This window comes from Neltuma alba, unplaced genomic scaffold (assembly GCF_004799145.2).
Source record: "Neltuma alba isolate B1F8T4 unplaced genomic scaffold, ASM479914v2 tig00011370_pilon, whole genome shotgun sequence".
In the NCBI taxonomy this organism is placed as follows: domain Eukaryota; kingdom Viridiplantae; phylum Streptophyta; class Magnoliopsida; order Fabales; family Fabaceae; genus Neltuma; species Neltuma alba.
Window position 1 is genome coordinate 18470 of NW_021636065.1, and position 24698 is coordinate 43167.

Consider the following 24698-nt stretch of genomic DNA (forward strand, 5'->3'; position numbering starts at 1 on the left):
TTAAGATCCATCATTGGTCATGTGACATAATTAGTGATTTGATAAACTCAGTTACCCAAAAAAATTTTGGGTTATTTAAGAGTCTTTTTAAAGAATTTTCTCTTTTTGGTTTTTTCCTTTAACCGTTAGTAATATGTTAGTAGAAAAGCGTAATTTAAGTGAAGTAGAAACCGTAGAAATTGCATGAATAAGGTTGAGTTATAGATGATTTTTCTATTTTTGCCAACAGAGTTATAAATGATTACAAAAGAAGATATAACTTTAACAACTACTAACCAAAAGAAGACAAGAAAAATGTTGAGTATAAATATCCTATATAGTCTAAGATGTGTAAATATACAAGATACACATCTTATATAGATCATTCATATGGAATTTAAACAGTATAAATTTGATTTCTTTTCCTTAAATTTCAATACGTACATATAACAATCTAAACCCTTCATATTTGATAAACTTTTCACGGACACCATTTACTAAACCACGAAAGGGAAGACCGAGTGCAATATCTAACAAAATTCACTCAGCCTTTGCATATAACCAATGTGTCAGTTCTAATGCGTTATGCATATACAAAACTATACCAAGTCACTGTCTCTACGAATCTATGACCTAGACTTACGCTTCTTAGATCCTTTTGAATGCTTCCTAGATGATTCTGTACCATTTATATTAAACACTCTGTCTTTAAGGTCACCATTGGCATGAAAATCTGGAAATGCTTTACCTGCTTGGCTGTACTGAATAACATTCGTGACGATGGCATAAACAGTGATATCACTTCTTGGTGTCAAGATGGTCCTTCTCTCAACAACATCAGTCTGCCCACATTTTGATTCCCCAATTGCTTTGTCTCTCAGTTTTTGGAACACAACCTCTTTATCAAAGTTGAAACATTCTGTTGGAACCTGCAATTAAGATGCATGTAGAATTTATCCATGATTTTCTCTGGTTTCCCCCCTTTTTTGGGTTTTTTTCCTTTTGGTTTTTTTTTTTTTTGGGGGGGGGGGGGGGCATTTATATCAGCAAATAGGAAGCAATTGCAAAATCCTCTAACCTGAAAATCGACTGGGACATCAATTTCAATGGAAGAACAGCCACAGCCATCGCTGAAGTTGAGTTTCAAAACCATTTCAAAGGCTTTGCTGGGTATTGTTCTCCTGATGATCATTCATCCAAATGTAAGGTGCAGGCCATGACATCTATCCTATCTTACACAAGCTAAGAGAAACACTACACAATGGGGATTTCTGCTCAAGAAATCTTAATTTCTTTTCCCTCTAGAATTTCTCATCCCGTGCCAATTCAACAGCAAAATATATGCGACTGTTGCTTCTGACAAATAATTATATTCTTTTTACTAAAATAAAACGGCAGAGCCTTTCATCATTAAACCTTTTAAGCCGAAACGGTTGTGTTGTCAGTGTGGCAGCTTTGTAATCTTCCTTGTCCAAGAAGGAGACCTGCAGAGGAAGAACAGATGTTCTAATTGCCAAGTCAACTGCTTTGTTAATACTTCATAGCCTGAAAACAGGAAATTGGTTTAAATATAATGCAGACGGATCAATTAGGTTAGGAACTAGTGAGGTCCGTTCTCCCTTCCCAGACACAAACTAGCCAATAGCAGGGTTTAGCACAGCTTCGCTTACGGGAAAGCTAAAAATTTAGAAGGAAAGTAATCTTCTCACATCCTTCAAACAGTTTATCTGCCAACCTTCTTGCTGGGCTGGCAGACCTGCCAGATCCTATATTTAAAAATCTACCAAAACAGTTGCCTATCAAATAACACGACAAGAGAATAAACCAACACCAAAGGGGGTCCAAAATCAACGAAATAACTAAATGCGCAGTGAGGGGTTCCAACATCTAAAACGAGCCCAAGCTCTAGGAATTTGAATCCAGTAAAAGAAAACATGCTAAAATTAGATTCCAGGTTTAACATATTCACCTCAACAGACTTGATGAACGGCAACATTGCTTTTGGTCCATGAGCACTTGCAACCTGGAGAGTCCAGTTTACATATCTTCCATCTGCAATGCAAGTGAATTTACCATATGATAATTATAAACCAAAGCCTCATATAAGTCAATGGCAACAGTGACCTCGCCTTTTATGTTGTGTGAAATTTTTGCAACTTAGAATCTCACGAGAATACCAAAAGCCCACCCCCTTGTCTTGGATTGAATGAGATGAACGAAATAGAACAAAAAAAACCGGAAATAATCATAGAATCTTACTACATGCAAAAGAAGCTTTATCTAGTACCATTTTCACTAGACGAAATACAACAGTGCAGTTGTATAAAGTCATAAAATTACATGAGAAAAAAATTTATATTTTGCACAAACATACATATAAACATCCATATAGAAAAATGAAAACTCATTTTACAAAAAATTTCAGTATTTTAGAGTCACACCACATTGAAGCTTAAAAACTCATGAAAAATTTCAGCATTTTATTGGTCGGTACACCAAGTTAAGCCTTATGAATCAGTCAGATGGGGCCAGCAATGGTGGCTAAAACTTCTAACTGTCAAAGTGAGAGCATAGAATGCTAAAGACAAGATCACGACCTCAAAATGTAATATCCCAACTTAGGACTTAGGATGACATTAGAAACCTCAGAGAGGACCTAGGATGATGTATTAGGCCTAAACAAGTGATATATAGGACAAAATAAAAGGAAAAACAGGATTAGGACCGAACATAGTGCATTAGGACCAGATAAACTAGTGCAAGCAAGGGCAGAATCAAGGAGGGCCAGACAAGGAAGCGGTAACTCATTATGTCCGGGCAGGATTTTATCCTCCCAAGAAGTAGGATTTCCTGCACTTGATATTGCAATACACTGATGACTGCACCGCTTATAACACTGTAATCTTATAAAAATTCAAGCTTGTTGCTAAAAACCAAGGAAAAACACAGGTCCAGTGGCTAGGAGATCCTTCCCACTAGGGTTTAAGCGGTTTGAAGTTGGGGAGCATTCTGGAAGCTCTAAACACTCAAGTTTTCACCCATCAAATCTAAGATCCTTCAAGATTTTAGGAAGAATTTGGGGTTTTAAGGTTAGGGTTTCAGCGTTTTCAGGTGAGGGATTGAGTAGGAATGAGCCTCAAAGGCTCTATTGTGCTTCTCAAACACGTGTTGTCTATATTTATATTTTGCCATGATCCCAATAACAAGTTTCATTTAAAGCAATTCATTTTGATAGCTTGGGACTTAATGATGCTCCAGGAGTTTTCCCTTCTTTTTTTTTTGGGACTTCAAAGCTGTTCATGGATGCTTTGATGAGGATTATTTTATTCAGTTGAAATGAATTTTTTTTTTTTTTAACTGAGCCCTGTTCAGAGAATTTTATGTGGAAAATTGATGTTATTAATATCGGGTGTAAGTTTATGAGATGGGTTGTCTATGTATTTGAGACGGAATCACTTTTTGCCCATATGCATGTTTGTGACCCCACGAGCCTTGTTGGCAAGTTTATGTTGTATTTTTGTTGAGTATAAAGACTATTATATGGGTGTTACACAAAATATGCAACATGTTAAATGTTCCAGAATTTATGTCCATTGACGAAAGAGTATAGGTGAAAAGTTACAAATCAAACGGTCGTTACCAATGCTCATGGCTTGAGTTAGAATGATTTGGAAAAGATCAATTCTGACAAATGGAGGAATCTGCATATTCAGCAATTCCATGACACCTGCAATTACCTGTCCTTGTTTAAATCAGTACATATTAAATTTCTGAAAGTCACATCCGTATTTATTTCCCCACACTGAGAGAGAAACATTTAAGGGAAAATTAATCTTTTAATCCTTCAACTTTTGACTCAGTTAAAACTCAGTCCCTCAAGTATGACTCGGTGTGACTTAGTCCTTGAACTTTTGACTCGCTTAAAACTCAGTCCCTTATATTTGAATAATTTATATTTTTATCCTTTATCATGACAACTCATCTCCAATCATCATCCTAGCTGGCAAAATGTATGACTCAAGGCCCATGTCATATATGAATCAGCATGGAAGGAAAAAAGAAACGGAAATCAAACAAAGGGATCGAAGAAGAAAATCAGCAACGGCAGTGCGATTAGGATCAATAAATTCTAGCCATTAATGCTGGTATTGATATTAACGTCCACTATCTGCCTCCCTTCATTTTGGTAGTTAATTGATGATTCAATCCAAGTAGCCGTCGCTCCTACTGCTGTCACTACGGCTTCTCTTACCGACACCGTGCTTCTTGTGGTTCCGGTGAGAGTGAGAGCGAGACCTGTTCTTCCCCTTGATAGCATGAGTGTTTACACATGCATTTAGTTGAACATGTGTTGTTGTCGTTGTGCTTTCTATGGTGGCCATGGCTGCCAGTGCTGGCTGTGGGTCAAAATCAAGCCATGGCATCATACTTGCCCCATAGATTTTAAAAATGACCATTATTGATGGATTGAGCTTCTGGGTCTTATACTGATAGAGAACTCTTTTGAAGCAATGCGACTCATTTCCTGGGACATGAGTCGCAGTATTTTCCAAGGCTTTTCTCCCAAACCTTGAGTCTAGCTGATATGCCGAAGGCAACAGGGGTATTTTGGGTTGAAAATTCAAAAGATGTTCTCTACAAAAAGATTAAGGGTTCAATGACTTGTTTCATACAACAACCTTGGTATAAGTCAAAAGTCTTATATCCAGTGGCGAGTCGCGATTTTCTTCTCCGATTCCTTTGTTTGATTTCGCTTTCTTTTTTCTTTCCATGCTGATTCATATATGACATGGGCCTTGAGTCATACATTTTTGCCGGCTAGGATGATGATTGGAGATGAGTTGTCATGATAAAGGACAAAAATAAGGGACTGAGTTTTAAACGAGTCAAAAGTTTAGGGACTGAGTCACACCGAGTCATACTTGAGGGACTGAGTTTTAACTGAGTTAAAAGTTGAAGGATTAAAAGATTAATTTTCCCAACATTTAATCATGATTAATCTAGTAAGTGGTTGACAGTCACTGGCCAGAAAAATAAAAAGCATAAATTTGTCATTCGTCTCACTTAATACTTACATATCCAGACATGAAGATAGCAAGCAAGTAGAATGGATGCATCATATACTATTGAGAAATTGGATTATAAAGATACTGGCAGGCATTAGCATTTGAAATCATATCCTCCCAAAAAAAAAACAAGAAAAAAGAAAAAAAAGCCACAGGAATTAATAAAATATCTTAAATTACTTCTTTGTTATCTCATAATGGAATCTGTTTAGACCTTCGATTAGTGATAGGAACAGCTCATAAGTTTGATCAGTTTGCATTAAATCATTTTAACATTCATCTGACATCATGCTTCAACGTCAATGTGTAGTGTACAGTTCTATAGAAGATAAACTTACTAATCGTATGGCAAAAACGAAAAGTTAGAAGTGCTTTAAATTTTTCAATTGACCATAAAATAATTTAAAAAAATTTCATTAGTTAATTGGTATTTTGAACTATAAAACAATATGAAATTTTTATTCAAAGATCCTTCCTAGTACCTTATCTGCAAGTCATTCTTCACCTGCAACAAACTATAGTATAAAGCTTTTCTAATATCATGTTTCTGAGATAGCTTGGTACTGTTGATCATAAAAAATGTTTTGGCCTCAGAAAAGAAGATTTCTACTATAAAAGCAAACGAAAAGGGCAGATCAAACATACTCCCATAGATAGCAAATAATTTTTTTTATTAAAAAAGACAATATCCTTGATTATATAACAGCCCTTTCATAGCTGCCAGTATAGGGGGAAAAACTAGTCAACTCCTGGTATAACATAGCATTATAAGCTATTCAGCTACTTCTACGATCATTTACAATATAGTTTAAGGATAATTTATGGATTTAATTTGAAGGAGTTTAATAGTTGGCTATATGCTACTATAATTACATAACTTAAGAGAGCATACTACAAATTATTTTCAATTTGGTGCACATCTTCACAAGATATTCTGAAAGACCTGCCACTCAAAATGTTCATGTCATAATGAACTTACCGCATTGAGTATCCCAGATACTTATTCATTTTCATAATATTTCTATAATCGGCTAGTTTCCTAAATAGCAATTCAAATCCCCTTATCTTGTTCTTTCTAATCACAACATATAGGTTGAATCAATGTCATTCTTAATAAAAAGACCTTGATTCCCATCTAAATTTGCTTAGCCTAGCTATTGACTCCATCAATGCCTTATCATTACATCAACAAAAGTTTAAAATATACAAGTTCAGACAGAACTCTAAAATATTGTTCAATGAAGAAAGGCAATAGAAAAGATCTAAATAGAATTCACATTAAAATACCTTGTCTACTAGCCCATGGATGACCAAACAAGCCTTTTTGTCCTTGGGAGTCTTCTGTGGAGTCCAAAATAGTTCACTTCAGACAACTAATATAGTTAGCACGCATAGACGTTAAAATTAGAAGAACTAAAATTGAAGCCAAACATAATTTAGAAGAATTGAGTTGAGCCTGAATCTAATTTCTATAGGCACCAAATTCTGATAGGTATCACAAATCAGAAAGCATGTTTCTGCATTGTATTAGAAGAAAATCAAATCCTAGTATTCAATAACAAGCGAAAAGTAAAATGAATTATAAAATACGGCAAACGTATACATTGAAATATGCAAAGATACTCAATATAGTACATCGAACCAGAAAGTTGAGAATAGTAGTAACCGGGAGTTTTTTACTGCATTGTAAAGATAAGTGACTAATTTCTAATATAATAAGCGGGGCTAAGACAGATGCTGCTTTTATTTTTTATTTTTATTTTTTAAAAAAAAAAGTGCATTCTTATTCCCTTCAATATAAGCAACAAATGTGACATGTTATTCTTTACTCAAATTTTGTTACAAAAGAAAGCAAGATAGAGACTAAAGGATCTTAAGGGGGTGTTTAAATTAGTCTTTAGGAGTGATTTTATGATATACGAGATAAATATGAGAAAGGTATTTTGTCTCGACCTATGTGAAAACGCATTTTAAAGCAATTGTAGGAGGTTGCCATACTCCTCCTAACTCAAAAATTCACAACAAAGAAACTTGCTTCCAAGGGTTGAAAGATAGGATAATGCAGGACCAGTATCAAGAACAAAGAAAATAGAGGGAGGGAGACTTGATAAAGAAATAAAAAGAGAGGAAGATGTAGATGTGAGCGTAAGACACAGCTATTGAGCCAACAGTTTTATTAATAATCAATCCAATAATGAATTTGGTTGAATCTGAATGCAGAATTCTAAAGATTATATTTGAGAGTGCTATACACAATCATAATGAACTTCATCATCAAAATTTATCCCCAAATGCTAATAAAAATCTGCGGTGTTATCATCATCGTCATCATCAATATCTGATGGGCAACCAAGTAGATTCTCAATGATAATATGGGGCTTTGTTAACATGGTTTCCCCTGATGCATTGGAATCTTGTTTAAGACACTCTTCTTCTACCTCTAAATATTCCAGCCTTTGCTAGTAAATTGTCAACATAGTTGACTAATAGCACTTCGATTATGTTTGCTCTGTTACCAAATTGACCTAGAACTAGTTGCAAAAATAAAGAAAACGGAGGAGACAGAGATCGAAAAAGGGAGAGAAAAGAGGAGGGAGACATAGAAGGACTGAGAAGGAGAGACAGATAAAAAGCATAGAGTTTTATTAATAATCAATCAAATAGGCTACTCTAACCCTGATTACTGAGAACTTTATATTAAGCCAAGGAGATAACATTTAAAATGCAAGATAAAAAGGGAATCCTCAAAAAGGAAAATCACAATCCTACACGTGCTCACACATTAAACCCAAACAAAATAAACTAAAAATAATTATAATTTCCAATTCTAATCCTAAATTTATCCTTAATTATAACACTCCTGACATTATTTAAAACGCTATTTACTATATTTAATTTTAATTCGTAATTTTTAAATAATTAACAATATCTTTTCCAATCTCTTTTCATACACCATGACAACCATGATCAGAAAGAAACAGATTAAGGGAGAAAAATACCTGGAGATTGACGATTACAAATTTACCCCCACCACGAAGTGCTTTTAGAGGCAGATTGCATGCTGGAGTAATTTGTAGACTGCATAGAAATAAAATGAGAATGACATCAAGATTGATGTTTGCAGCCAACAATGCAAACAATATAGAACACTACTTTCAGCCTGTCAGCTGACTAACAAAAAGAGTTGTTACCTTGTCCCTAAGCACAGCACAATATCTGCCACCTTACAGTGCTTCTCAGCGGCATCCATCTCCTTTGGAGGCAATGCATCCTGTACAAAGAGATCACAGTCGATATGTACAGAAAAGTACTGTAATCAAAGACAAAATGGCATTTTACCCCAGTCCTAATTACTATTATTAACAGCTGAGAGCAACAAGTAGTCAGTGTCACTATATTGGGAAATTTTGGTCAAGAGGATTTGTCACAATTTACTTGAACTAGTTCACGGCGTAAATCACTTCACTTTCTGATGTTTACATGTATGAATTCTTTATCTGTGCCCATTTGCCTCTAAATCCTTCTGATAGCATATAACTGTAAAACCGACAGACAGAACTACTTTCAGATTGTCAGCTACAGCACATTGAGCCATGGTAGCCAGAGGCAAATGTAGGAAGGAGTGTGCTAATGCCCATAAACAGCAGAACGATTTTTTCTCTTCAATATGAGAATAATCAGCAGAAAGCTCCAGTCATTATGCCTATACAAGTGGCAGCATGGATGCAATAAACGTGTGCAAACACCCAATTGTATCTAGGGCAACAAAGGCATCACCAAGCAGTGGTGTTGGGGCTAAACATTCATTTAAGGAAGCAACTTATAGTCTGAAATCCTGTGCCAATCATAAAGCAAATAACAATGCCGAGTGATACACCATTTAGTTTCCACGAAGAAAATGAACATCATACCTCCCAGTCAAGAACTGTATCCTTCAGTCTTGCTCCACATTCTGCATCTGAACAGCGCCGTGATGTCTCCTTCAAACCGATAGTTTCCACCTCAAAATCTCGAAAGTACCTTAACAGGTTTATCAAATATAATTAAACAACAAAAATGCACACCCAAGAACTAGGGGAAATATGAAAGGGCCAAATGGTGGCTCATCAGTCTCTGAGCCTCAGAAGCAATCTTAATATCCTTGAAAAGAGATTAGTTTTTGTATACAGAATAAAATAAATAATATAAAAGTGTCATTGAAGTCAAATAAGATGGAATCAATCATCATATGATCAGCTGAAGGCCATTACTTAAGCAGCAGCAACAACAAAGCCTTCTCCAACTAGGTGGGTCGGCTACATAGATCACATGATGCCATTGAGCTCTATCTAAAGCCAAATCTTTGGATATATTGTTAATTGAAAGATTTCACTCAATGACTTCATTAAGTATGAAGGCCGTTACTTAAGCATGGAAGAATTATCAAAATCAGGTCAAGTATATTAGAACACAAGCACAAACAGTGTTCAAAACAGAAGTAACTAACTTGTGTTACCTCCAAAGACTTTAAAATTAATGTAGAAGTTGTGGGATAGAGCTTTCACTCATTTTTTTTTTTTTTTGGGTGATTGCTTAATTGGTTAGCACCACCTAGCATCTACACCGTCAAAGTTTTCCTTTCATGCAACAATCTGCTTAACAGCATTGCCTAAAGTGATTGATTTAAATATGCTTGAGTAGTTAAGTAGTACTGGAAATAGAAGGTGAAAAAACTGTAATTTAAATACTCTTACTCGGCTCCACAAGAAGGACAAGTTTCCATGAAAGAGTTCCCATGCAATTCAGCCAGTTTCTCCCTTGGTATTCCAGATCTAAGATGGAGACCATCAACATTCTACCATGAAGAAAAAAGTATGCTTTGAGAAATAAATTCAAAATGAAAAGCTTAGCTTCTGCCCTATAATGACCATTTTAATGGAATGCAATGCCAGAAACCAGTGATGAAAGGATACTAAAAGCGGTACTCAGGAACAAGCAATACAACCTTAACCTGGCTAAAATATATAATCCACACTAAAACATACATCATACTAACAACACCTTTTCCAAATATTAGCATCACACAACTAATGGAACCGTGCATATAACATAAAGAGAAAAAGTGACATAATTACCTGACTGATAACAAACTTTAGAATACCAGCTTTTTCTAGGGCGATTAAAGCCATATGTGTTAAGCTTGGCACTGCACGATGAAATGGAAGTGATGCTTCTGGCAATGCTTTGCCTTCACGCTGTAGTAGAGATAACATAAGTTAAAATAGTTTCTATGAAGTCCATGAGAACATGACCATTTTAATTGCATCATAATAACAGTGACGAATTCTGACAAAGAAAATGACATCTGACTTTTCTCCAGTAATTACAAGAATAATTAACATGGCAGTAGACAGTAAACATTAATCATATCATATAAAACTTTTCTCATTGTATTACACCGTAAACGCTTCATGTGTTTTTGTTGTTCACTGTGACAGGAAACTTAATATTTCAACATTTCAGCGCCTTTATATCTTTCAAATAATAAAACTAAAAAGTTTAGAAAGGAGGCATTAAGCTCTGTTAGGTTTTAAAAAAATTTCATTCACAAAGCATAGATGTGCCATTAGCACAATAAAAATTTGACTTAATTGCCTTACTGGACTATTAAGCACGAAAGTTAAGACGCAGCATCCATATTAAACATACAAAATAAAATGGCTATTAATAATACAAACATTGAAATGAACGTTTATCTTTATTGACACCCGAAGCCAGCTCACATAGCAAGGATAAAATGGAATGTGAGTAGAAACCCATGGTTCTAATTAAAGACAAAAAGTAAACTATAATTTAACAAAATTAATAAAAACTTACGATTTAAAAAAAAATAAAATAATTATGAGATGTAAAACGAAATATTTATATAATGAATATACTCATTTCAGAATTTATAGTTCTATAACACACAAACTTATTTCTTGCACACGTCAACATGATTTAAATTTCATTAAAAAAAATTAAAAATTTATTTTTAAAAAAAAAAAAAAGGAATTGACCACTTCAACAGTTCACAAGTTTTTTGCCAGACCAGTTCAAACCAGTTCCCAATTTTGAACCAAACACTGGGCTGGTTCCCAGTCGAAAATTTGAACCGCCTGATCCCATCTAGTTTTTTCATCACTGATTCAAATTCACAAGCAGTAAACTAATTACCTGAAGTGTCCAAATTCCCTTTGGACCTCGAAAATCAGGTATACCACAAGAAGTTGATATTCCTGCACCTGTAAACACGACTAGATGCTACACTGCAAGTAGAAAGAGAGAAAAATAAATAAAAGGCACCTATCATATAAACTGAAAACACAGGAAGGAACTCCCTATTTTCAAGATAAAAAGTAGCTGCAGATTCTTACCTTTTTTATCAACATAGCAAGGCGTTCTATCTGTTGGAAGAGAAAATTAACGTCAGCAGGTATGAGGAGGGGAAAATAAAAATGAAAACAAAAATTAGGACAACATATACTATTTTATCAGGGAAATAGCAAAAAATCAAGTTTTAAACAACTAAAAGAAAACATATGAAAGGAACCTGAAGCAAACAAGCATAAAAGTATTTATAGTTTCAATGTTTATTCTCATCTCTCTATCAATTAAAAATAATAAAAAGTTCCCTAGATTCTTGAATTCAGAATTAAATAAGAATCATGGAGACAAAAGTAGTATGAGATGCTTAAGTCCAATATTGAATAGTATGGGATGCTCTATAGAAAATTTGAGCGGATTGGCTTTTTTCAACTCAGTATCTAGCTTTTAGGGATGGGTTTCTCGTCCCGCCTGGGTGCCCATCAATTGGTATTAGAGTTGGAGGTCGGCAATCATGTGCTACTGAATGAAATGTTGCAGAGTACAGCTGTTGAGATATCAACTCTACAAGAGGACCCAATTAACGGAGACTACCGTAACATGAGACGCCTAAGTCTCACATTGAGTAATATGGAATGTTCTGCTGAATATTTAAGTGGATTGGTTTTCCCACCTTAATAGTTAGCTTTTGGGAAAAGATTCCCCAACCAGTTGGTCAATAAAGAAACTCTCATTGTTCAAGAGCACAATTTGGACAAGGATGACCTTGATTTAACACAACATTAAGACAAAGCAAAAGATGACATACAAGCAATGAAAGGCCTACAAAGCTACATATCACCATATCAAAGGGAAAAGCAAAATGAGTTTTATAGGCCTGTTCCAACATCATTTGACAAAGAAATAAGAACCTGAATGTTTATTCTGGACATCTATCTCATTCAAGTTAGCAATACATTATCATCATTGGCAAGGCATCTGAAGCCCAAAATGCTTTCAACCTTCTACCATTTTAATCATTTAATTAGAATCATAGGATTTAAATCAGTGAACAGCAGCAATAGAATGAATTGACATAAGCGTTCAACACTCGAACTCCCAGGAACACAAGTAAATTAGAAACCAAATACAAATTTCAGATCATTACACTCAAGTATAGTTTGTGCTGTATAGCGGATCATGTATGCTTCAAATTTGTCTTAGTTTCCATTAGTTTCCACGTGAAGTCCCATGTTGCTTGGTGAAGGTCCTTGATGGATCCCTTCTCATGATATAGAATTGAATAGGTCAGTTACAATTTATGATGTTGCATCATAATATGGACCATAGGCTCAAGCATATCAACCATGTGGATGCACCATCATACCTAGTATAGCATGCAAGGGTGTAAAATTGAATCTAGCTTCAGCCCAATTTCGATCTACTGAGTTTTAGTTGTGCACGTCCATGTCTTATTTATTGTACAAGCCATCCCAAACTCAGATCCAGGGCGCACTTTCCTGCAGATCGCTTTTATTTTCTCGTCTTAGCCCGTCTGGACATGGTAAAGACATGATTTGCACGCATTTCTCATATTCTCTCTTATGCTGTCTGTTGCAGTTCTCCTTTCCTCTTTGTTTCCACAGGTTTCTTTGTACTTCCCACTATAGTGTGTTGATCATTTATGGGGCAAGGAAAGGATTGTTTCCTGCTTATGAGGCTTGAATTTGGAGAGTACATGACCAATGAAAGATCTTAGCAGCAGCACTATTGGTGGTAAACTCATACAAATACTTCAATCTTCCATTATTTTCAGTTCAATCTTGTTAATGTCAAGATTGGCTGAATTTCAATCATGTATCTGTTACAGTTGGTTTCTTTTATAGTGGTAGCAATATTAGTGGACTTCGCCTCAATATATCCAACATTCAAACTCTTTATTGCAGACTGTTCTCTTTCTTATCAGTTAAAGTTAGGGTTTGTCTGGTTGGAGGGGAGGGAAGGGAGGGGAAGAGGGAGGGAAAATCTTCCCTCCCTTCGTTTGGTTAGAAAAATGGAGGGGAGATATTCCGCTGCCCTAGTTTGGGTAAAACAAAATGAAGTGAAGCCTGATTTATGCACCATTTCTTACCATACTCAAATTGAGAAAAGGCATTGGAATTTATGTACGAGAAGCCTGATTTATGCACCAAAGCATGAACATTATTGATTACTTTCACATTAAACAATGTGTAGCAGAAATGTATCGCTCTGCGGTGGAATTCAATTTCTAGGAAGCCCAAGCATACTCCTGATTAACATTCAGTATTTCAAAACACTAATCATTTCATCAGAACAACCCCTACTCGCACAAATTCGCTCATTCCATAGTACTTCTCGGAGTAAACAACTATTGCGTATCGCAATATTGCAAGTTGGTGATCAACAAAGGCTTCTATATATAATACATTCTTGAGCTATCAAATTTCAGCTTAATCAGAACAACCGTAGCAAATTCCTCAGCAATTGGTAAATCAAACGACTGAAATACAGGCACCAGATTTAACCAAGCGAGGCAGGAACAAAAGCACAATAATGTTTCGCAGCATTAATAATCATAAAAGTTAAAGGAGATCATCAAAGCTAGTTTGAACAGAGATATCTAGAAAAAGCACAATAACATTGTAAAGAAGCAACAAGAAGAGCAGGAATGTGAGTAAGAAGAAGAAGCAACCCACTTTTTCTCGCAAAGCGTGAGGTGAGTCGAAGTATTCCTTCATTCCAACGTTGCCTACATCTTCAATGAACGAAAGCTTCTCAGCATATCCCAGGGACATGGTGGCTGACTGATTCTGCAGCCTGAAGAAAACTGTGTCTCTGGAAAGCTCTCTCTCAACAAGAAGGAGAAAGAAAGAGTTCCTTCCTCTTTTCCTGAGGTTTTTCTCAGACCATGAGGACAGTGTTTTCTTTTCTTTCCCTTTGGAAAGACCCCAAAATGCCAATACAATGCTGCCCCAGAAATTTGCCTTTTTTTTTTTTTTCTATTTTACAATTCACATTTCACAGGTTTATTATAAAATTACACTTTTCCTACTTTCTTTTGTTGGAAATTTCTATTTTTCCTTTAACTATTGTCAAGATAAAAGTTAGGTGGATATTTAAACAAACTAGATTTAATTTACTTTTTTTTTGCCAAATAGATTTAATTTACTGGTACTATGAAGTAGATTTTCTTTTTTATATTCATGTGAATGCAAACCTGAAACATCAATAAAAGCTACACCGTGTTACTCCCACACACACACACACACAAAATATAAACACTTTATTACCCCAAAAAATGTGAACACCTTATTTTATTTAGGTACCTATCACATTAAAAGCAAATTTGAAAAACTACATAAGTAAAAAATATGCATATGATATTATTAAAATATAATATGAAAAGTTTTTTTTTAAATTTCAGTAGTCATTACAAAAGCTCTAATTTTTTTTAATAAAAAATGGACATGACCAAAAAAAATTTTTAAAAAATTGCATTATGAAAAAGAAACACATGATGGGCCAACTGATATTGTTGATTCCATCCTTCCATGACAGGGAAAGTCTCAACATCATCCTACTTTACTGTATGTAAGATTTCTTCGGCATTTGATCATTAAATCATGGACTTTGCAAGTGAGCACTTATCTATTTGGAGATATAAGAAAAAATAAAAAGTAATTTGTGAACAATATCCATTTGTGGAATTAAATTATTGATATTGATGTCTAGCTGTCACTGACTTGTAACACATAATATCCCCAACAGTACTTTTGATTGATATACCTAATTAAAGTGAAATTTGAATATACAATAAAGTATATTAAATGTTTTCAAAATTTTACAAAATTGGGATCAATCTATAATATATATATATATATATATATAATCATATTAGAAAGCACATTGTCTTGCCACATCTCCTCCAGAATCCAATCATTCATCCAATTTATAAGCCATTCCTAATATATTTACTAAAACAAAAAAAAACTTATTAATTCTGTCTTAAAATTTAATAATTTTTCAACTTTACTTTACTTTGGTTAAATATACATTAATCTATCTCACGAAAATAAAGTCTACATAATAATATATAAAAAGTAAAAAATATTGTATAATTATATAAGCATTAATGCAGGTGGATTGTGAAAAACCACTTTACTATAGTGCAATATTCAATGCAGTGAATTAATATTGATAATTTTCTCAAATCACATGCTACCATATGACTTGGTATCCCAAACTAGGGTTATTCATGGGATGGATCGGGACTAAAACAGGCCCGTACCAATTTCATTCTGATAAACACTAATGGGACAATTTTGTTGTCCCGTGTCTTGTCCCATCCCGATATTGTCCTAGTCCTAGTTGGGACGAGACAAGACTGAGACGGAATCGGGACGTCCTGATTTATTTTTTTTTTTTTGAGTTGTTAAGCATAGTAAAATCTGACTTTTTTTTTCTAATTGTAATTTTTTACGCTTAGCCCTTATAAAAACATTTTTTTTGTTTTTTTTTTATTCCTTTGGGCACCCTTAAAAAAAAGCCCGAAATATTACATATAATAATCATTAAAAACTCTAATAAAAGCTTTGAACACAATAAAAATTTATTGAAAATTCTAATAATCAATAGTCTCAAATCATCAACAAATATAAAAACTCTAAATAAATGGGTTCATAGTTTCATACAATAGTCTCAAATCTTAAAAAACATAAAAAAAAAATTATATAAATATGATAAAAAATTAAAAAAAATAAAAGGGACCGAGATAGGACGATCCCGTCCCGTGTCCCATCCCATTCCAATCCCTTTTTTGTCTCGTTCCGATTTGTCCCGTCCTGTCATAATAAGACCGAGACCGGAACGGACCGACTGGGACAGGCCAGTGTTAAACACTCCTATCCCAAACTATAAGTTAATAGGAGGCATGGTAAAGTAATATGAGGAGGATGTTAGACTCAAATTGTTCACTTTTTTTAATTTAGAAGTTAAGGGAAAATTAATCATTTGACTCTTATAAATTTGATTAAATTAAAACTCAATATTTCCACTATTGGTTCCCTTAACTTATAAGAAAGAATTTCTTGTTGTATTGATAAAGGTTTCTTTCAATGAAGAAGAAAACTATAAATACTACTCTACATTACAATAAAAAAAAAACAAATAAACAGAAATTGTCTAAGGGAACCAAATATAATCCAAGAGTATTGCTAAAGCACGCCAACGCATCAGCTTAAAAGTTCTTCTCTCGTTAAGTGTGTTGAAGATCAACAAACCAATCTGATTGAAGCATTGTATGACTTTAGCTAAATTTTCTTTATTTTTTCTTTGACGGTTGAATCATGCATTGATTCTACCATGCGCACTGAAATTTTAGCCATATATACTTCCTGTCCTTTAAATTCGTTGTTGTTTCCTCCCAACAAAAGTTATTAGTAAAGAGAAATTTGGTTAATTAGTTATGAAGTTTGATAATTACTTAGGAATCCTATTTGAAAAAATTAATGTTTAGGTAAAACGTGTAATATTGTCAAACATGATGGATGTCCTTATATCATCAAACATAATGTTATACCGCCTCTAGTCATGAATATATAGGAGCTAAACAAGGTTTGCTTTCATTTTAAATATATTGTCTTAATTCACTTTATCTTTTAAATTTATAATTTTTTTTAAAAAATATCATTATTAATTGCATATGATAAGGAAGTTTTACTTATCAAAAGGTTTAGAATGCTCATAATTAGAACGTGTATTTGATATTGAACCCCCTAAAAAAGAAATGGAATCTCATGTAAGACACTCTAACAAAATCTCATGAAACGCCATAAAAATATAATCGAATTGTTACAAGACATTCTGTAACATCTTAAATTTTACTCCAAGAATTTAAATATTTAAAAATTGAAAAAAAGGGTCCCAAACTGTTATTTTCTCCATTTATCTAGGGTCTTTAACTTCAGTTTACCCTGAGTGTTTTCTTTTTACCTTCCCCATCTTTCTTTTCTCTTCTTCTTCTCTCTCTCCGCGTTCTGGCTTCCAGCGTCCCTCTCTTCCTCTCTTCCTCCCGTTTCTTTCTCCATCGTTACAGATCATTTTGGTAAGTAAAACTATTTCTAATTATAAAACTTCCTTCATGAAAGTTATTCTACTCCGTCAAATCTATTTAACAATAGTAATTTTGTGTTGCTTAGAGGAAATTTTTGGTATAGAGTTTGGAGAAAGTATTTAGTTTTGATGAGTGTTAACCACAGTATTGTAGATCTATTACAGTAGATCATTTCTACCGGTTTAGATTTGTCTATTTGTTAATTTTAGTATTTAAAAATTAATTTTTAATTAAAAAATGTTATTTATGAGATATATTATATTTATACCGATTAAAATTAAGTTAAATAATTTATTTGAGTTGTTTGATATATTATTGAGACTTTAATCGGTTTAGTTTTGTTTATTGAGTGATTGGAGGTTTTCAAATAATTATTGTAGTTAAAGTTCATTATTTATGAAAATATATATATGCCATTAAAATTTTGATTAGATTATTTATATATATAAATATTTGAGACACTATTGAATTTTTGATGGTTCGGTTTTGAGGTTTAAATTTCAAATGAGATTTTTAGAATTTAGAATATAGTAATTTCATATTTAGAAATTTTGGAAAATTCTTTTTATTAAAGTAAATAAGTTGGAGGATGTAAATAAATAATTTGGCTTGTTAGAAAATTATCAATTAGTTCTAAATACTTAATTTTGGGTTATAAGAGTGGTGAGAATTTAGAATGAAAATTAAATTAAATTAGGAATTTAACTAATATATAAGCTTAATTAATTAATTAGTTAGTTTATATTAATATGTTATTATATTAATTGTGTAAATTAATTATTGGTTGAGCAAAGGATTGACCTCGTGGTAATCCTTCTATTACTTTGACGAGAGGTAACCACTTTACACTTGTTATATGTGTTAATATGTTGTTTGTGAGTATTTTGCTATTTTTAGAATAATATTTGATATTTGGAACTTGAGTAGATATGTTATATCTTTTGAGCAATGAAAATTGTCTTGTGGGATTTTTGGAATTGTGATTGAGAAGTTTGGAAAAGATATACGATTTATATCTTATGGATTATACTGAGAAAATATTGAGACATTTTTATTATATTGTGAATGATTGGTTGTTATTTGGATTTTGGGATTGAGTCCTATCCTACCACGTGGTAAGGCCGCCATTGGTGCACATTGGTTGGCTTCTTCTTTCGTCCCCATAGTGAGGAATAGGCCTTTGTGGCTTCTTATTCGTCCCCCAAAGTGAGGCATAGGCCCATATGTTTGATTGATCCTCTAGAGTGAGGGATAGACTTATGTGGCTTGTGTGTTGACCCCCATAGTGAGGGTTTGGATGATTAAAATTATATTTCTATAAATATATCTATATTTCTCGAGAATTAATAATTATCCCACTTGACACCTCACGAGCTCATTTTAGTATGTATGATGAGTTGGAAAGTTGGTTACTGAGACGTTTGTCTCACCCCCGTGGTTTAACATTTTCAGGTAATAGCTCTAAGGCTGGTCTGTTAGAGAAGATGGCGAAGGCTTAGCTATCAAGCTTTTCTTATATAGCCTCCCTTCTTTTGTCTTATGTGCTATTTTATTATATATTGTCACGTAGAGCTCATCTATTTTGATGTTGTGAACTAATACATTTGATTATTGCTAATTGATAAAAGAGTTGTTAGAAAGCCAGATGCCTCTGAGATGTTGCACGTGACATTCGTTTGAAAGTATAAGTTTTTGTTTGGGCTAAGGGTGGAATGATATTTCTGGACTTTAAAAGTCCAAGCCCTAAGTTAAGTATCGATGTGCTCGTGATATAAGTTTATTTCTTTTAACCATGATAGTGATTTTAAAATTTTAAGGTTTCTTCTTCTTTTCTATCATGGTTAATCTTTGGAATAAATTGTTAGATTTCATCTAAAATGGTTTTGAAAGAACGGTCGTCACACATTCAATCCAGAACATTGAAAACAAGCAATGTTCACTCAAAAAGAAACTAAATAGTGCTCTTTATTTAACTTGACTTCTAATGCATGCTAAGTTAATTGATTCTAACTAGACTCTAAACTTATTAGGACTCTTCAAAAATACTAAGTTAAATCTAAAAGCCCAAAAAGATAGGAAATTAGGATCAATTAAAATATTGGAGGATATTTCAATTTATGAAAGGACTTAAATAGTGACGAATATTAGATTATTTTAAATAATCTCATTTATGAATGAATATGGATGAAGTAAGGATAGATGAGGTAATTCGGATCAAATCCAATTATATGGATCTAGAATTAAATGATAAATACTCCATCCCTTCCTTATAAACAAATCAAAATGAAAAATTCAACAACTTGGGCGTTGAATTAATATGGAAATTGTTTTGGAAATCCTCCATCCTTTAACTTAATTATTGGCCTTTCGTAGTTTCATTTTGAAGTCCATTTATTGATTTGGAAGCTCTTGCGCCTCTAGGTTTCTCAATATGGAGATTGTTTTTAGGATTGTTTTTGTATCTTTGGATTGATCGAGTCTTCATTTCAAACACATTTCTTATCAAAGCTTGCAAAACCTTCTATATCATTTTGCTCCTTAAACGTATCATTAGGCTCTCAATATCTTGTAAGGACTGTGGGCCTCGAAAATGTAGAATGTAGGGTGGCCTGGGTTCTTAATTTCCAAACTAACTCATACTTATTACAAATAATTAATTTAAATAATTTTTAAATATTTAAATTAGTTATCTAATTTTTATATAATAAACCTATGTAAGGCTTAGTATAAAGTTCATATATATTCTGGAAGAGTCCCATATGCATAACACCTATATAATTTCATGGGAAAAATGAAAAACTTAGGAATAGGTGGGGGATAAATAGTAATTGATTGTTTCCATGGTACGCACCTAACCACAAAAAAGGGGCCATTGAAAATTTTGCTTGAGTTGACATGGGGAGGTCAGTTATAAAGGAGAGATGGCATTGTGGAGGACACATTAGTATTAGAAGTAGCTATGAAAGAATTTTAGTTAGGGGGACTGCAACAATATTAACATTTGCATGTAAATATGTTGGATAAAAAACCAATAGGGTTGAGTTTGGTGAAAATGGATAATCCTCCACAATATGATAAACTAATATTCGAATCCCAATTGAGAAAGGTACTCATATTTAGTATTTGACAGTACTTTGAATAAGATTTCCTCTAATAGGAGGACACCTGTGTCTAGCAAAAAAAAAAAATGAATGAAACAAGACATTATATTTTGACCAAAAAGAAACAAGACATTACTTGATTTACAATTAGTCTTGCTTAACGTGGACCATATGGCTTTAGAAAAGCAATTGTCTTGTGAAAGAGGTTCGATAGGAGATTTTAGCTAGATTAATATTCTCTCTAGTCTTTTTTGGTGTAACTCACAATATCTTCAAGTCACTTTGATTTACAAGTTCAACAAAAGACAAAAAAAAGTCTTGTCAATCCATGCGTTTGTGGTTTCAGTTGCAAGCTTAAGATGGTTACCAATTGCAAAATTGACCGCGCGATCATGCAAGGCATCAATGCGTGCTGGTCTAGAAGGTAGAGGAAATAGTTGTAAATTCTAATTATATAAACGCTATTAATATTTGATCTTGACAGGTTGTGATAATGATCATCCGTTTAGAGATGTCGTATATGATGCTAGATTAGCTATCCACAGGGATTAGCAAGTTCTGATAAATGATCAAAGGACTCTTCCGGTCCTTAATATATAACATGATTATTGAATTGATTTTAGTCCTAAATATAAGATTTAGTTATCATATTTATCAATTTTTTCTAAATTACCACTATTGATGCTCTCTCAAACATAATTAAGTAAAAGAAAAAAGAAAGATATTAAGGAGGATGATTACGGTATTTTAGGAAAAGCATGTTATATTTCTTATAATTAACTAAATTACCTAACTTTTTTTAGTCTAATCAAATTAGTTAAATAGGTTTTATAATAAGGATCAAATGCTTTTTCTTGGCCATAGACAACAAAATTCACAGGTGTAAATTGTAAAACACATTCGACAGCAATAAAATAAAATTGGATGACACAATTACATTCTTCAATTCCTTTGAGGCCTGTACTTAGGCCCAAAACAAAGGCCTGCACTTAGAGGCCCAAAGTATATTGTAGAATATTAAAATTAATTCAGATATACATTGTCGTTTCTCGGGTTGTATTTTTGTTATAAAAATTAATTGAATAAATACTTCTAATTTCAACAGAATAATTTTTTCGGTATTATTATATTAAAATTAATATGATAGTTAAATTATACTTTGTTATATTATCATGAATAATATTATTTTATATAATTTTTATACATTAAGAAATTTGAATTATACAAATTTTGATAAATTTATAGCAAAAGGAAATACCTAATAAGTGTCTTGTGGTCAGAACATGAAATTCAGATCTCTCATACTCATTCTCAAAGAGGAAGCAGACCATCCTTATTCAGTGAGAAAACTGATTCTCATTCAAGTCATTTTCTTTCTTAGTTTCTCACTTGAGATTGCAAAGAATAAAGATATATAGAGCCAAAAAAAATAAACTGAATAAATAGGAGAGGAAGAAGCAAACAAAACAATTAACAAAAAATGTATTGTCTTTGTATCATTTCAACAACTCTAACACCTAATTCGAGTTGGTAGGTTAGACTAATTCCCTTAACCAACCCAATCAAGAATTTTGGATGAGTCTATCATGTTGGATTTATTTCCTTTATTGAGCTTAAAACGGCATCATTTTGAGTTGAAAAAATCATAGTCCATCAGATTTGTACTTTAGTACTTATATTTTGTTGGATTATGTATAACTTATACATAAATATTCCATTTACATGTGGATTAATGCCTTTCTTTTACTTAATTATTACTTTTTTAAGGATCATATATGAATATTTTTATATTAATTAAATTGTATTATTTTAATCATAATTAGGTTGATCCAATTTAACCACAATGAAACACTGCTTCAACTGATTCAATAATAACTTCAATTGACTATAATTTTTCAGAATCATGCATTTAAAGTTAGGCTAAGATGTAAATTTATTTCAAAAGTTTTCATTCAAAAATGTTAAGCTAATGAAAGTTTTTTTTTAATACAAATTTGCTTCGGAAAGTTTAAAATCGTAATAATATTGTCTTCTACCATTAAAAATATTAATTGTTAATGTCATAATTTTAATTATCAATATTAGTTTTTTAATAGTAAAAGTATTACTATAATTTTAAACTTCTAAAGTAAATTTGCACCTCAAAAAAATTTTTTAGATGCCTAGCACTCTTTGGTAAAAACTTTGGGGGCAAATTTCTTAACCCTTTACATTTTTCACTTCTTGAACATTGTTCTATCATTTTTTGTTCAAAATTTGGCTTGTTGGCTTTATCTAATGGTTTGAAATAAAGACTTGCTTACCATTGAACTAGAGGTGAAAATACGGGTTGCCTATTAATTACGGGCTGCCTGTGGTAGGTTGGTATTTCTCCAACCTAGTTGGCCCCACTTTTTGTCTTTTGTTTACTTTTTTAAAATCTTTGTCTTTTGTTTACTTTTACCAAATCCATTCTAATTCCTAATTAAATACCTAAAATGAAACATTCAAATATAAATTATCATAAATAAAACATGAAATCTAAACATGCCAAATTATTAATCATACATTAAAAATCCAAATGTTCAGAGGCTCCATTGCTTATGCTTGGACCACTCTTCCTACTTATCCAAGGTAAATTAAGTAAGCTTCCTCTCATCTTCTCAATGTTCATTTCTCATCACGTGCTTGCATTGTCTCCTTAATTTATATTCTCATCATCTGACCAAATCATTTTTATCTCATCCATCTCTAATAATAATAGCACTGTCTTTATCCAAAATACTTGCAGCCTAACCCACATGAGTATCATAAATCATCAGTAACAAAGCTTCCCAAATGGTCTGCAGTATTGTTCACCTTTCTAGAATGTCCCCAAATTAACCTTGTACGTAATTGATTTAGGCGAAGCGTGAAAACTGAAAAATGAGAGGGGAAAGAGGAGGGACAATGTGTTTCAAAGGGAGGGGGAAAAACGGGTAGCCTGCCAACCTGGGTTAGCTCGCTACAGCTTTGATCTTGGTGGTTATGAATTCAAAAAATTTGTTTTTAAATGAGTTTAATTTTTATCAACCCAATCTGCTATTTTTTGTGAGTTGGCAGATCATATTACTGGCTCTACACCAAGCATTGAGGGACACTTGATCAAGATTTATGTAATGATCATATACACATCGCTTTTTAATTTTTGGGCTTTTGGTTTCCTTTATGTTTTATCGGATTCCAAATATAATTTATTTCTAATTAAAACTACACTAAACCCTAATATGACATTAGTTTTCCCCCCCTCAGTATCTTTATTAAATATTGACATATATGAAAAAGATATAATACTACCTCCGGCCCTTAATATAAAATGGCTAAAGTATGTATTTGATCATTTAACTTTATACAATATTTTAATTTAGTCCTTTAACTCTAATATTGTTAGGCTTACATGACAATTTTTTTATAACAATCTTTGAAAATTAGACTTAATATGCTAGCACTTAAGAATGTTTTATCAACATTTACAATCTCAATGTCATCATTTTTTGTCAATAATTTTAAAGTTAAAAACTAAAAGTATTTTTTTAAAATTAAAAGGCTAAATTAAAATCATGTATAGAATTAAAGGACTAAGTATATATTTTAAACATATAAGATCTATTTTGTAGTTTAACCATAGATAGTACTTCTTAAAAAATGTGTTATGAAAAAGATTAAAAATACTTTCAAGAAGATGCCCTGTATATAAAGTCCAAAGAGAGCATTCAAAAAGGAAGAATAAGAAGAATGACTTGATTCAACAATTGTGCAGTGTAAATTGCGTTATTATATCAAACCGATCGAGATCAAACCCAGTTGACTGCAATTTTAGATGGGGGAGGGACATCATGATTTTCAGCGGAGAGAATTTGTCCCCCTCAATCAATTGGCAAAAGAAAAATAAAACTTTAGTCAAGATTCATTGTTTCAATGAAATCAAAACCTTGTGTATTTTCATATAGGTAAAGTAGCCAACACCCTAGTTTTATTTTCTAGATGTATTCAGCACTCTAATTTTATTTATGATGCACCCAATATCCTAATGTTACTTTTTTGTGCATCCAGAATCTGTATCTTATTTATAGTATA

General features: G+C 32.8%; 1 protein-coding gene across 1 annotated transcript; it reads right to left on the reverse strand.

Annotated features, from left to right (window-relative positions):
* Positions 1-333: 333 nt before the first annotated feature.
* Positions 334-14278, reverse strand: LOC114712528 (NAD-dependent protein deacetylase SRT1-like). Its single transcript, XM_028897081.1, has 14 exons — positions 14087-14278; positions 11441-11470; positions 11241-11327; positions 10160-10279; positions 9779-9879; positions 8957-9065; positions 8237-8316; positions 8045-8123; positions 6333-6386; positions 3620-3716; positions 1949-2031; positions 1396-1463; positions 1058-1160; positions 334-908 (listed from the first exon to the last, which is right to left on the reverse strand). Exons 1-14 carry the CDS (start codon positions 14183-14185, stop codon positions 606-608), a joined length of 1413 nt encoding a protein of 470 aa, XP_028752914.1. The 5' UTR covers positions 14186-14278; the 3' UTR covers positions 334-605.
* Positions 14279-24698: the final 10420 nt, after the last annotated feature.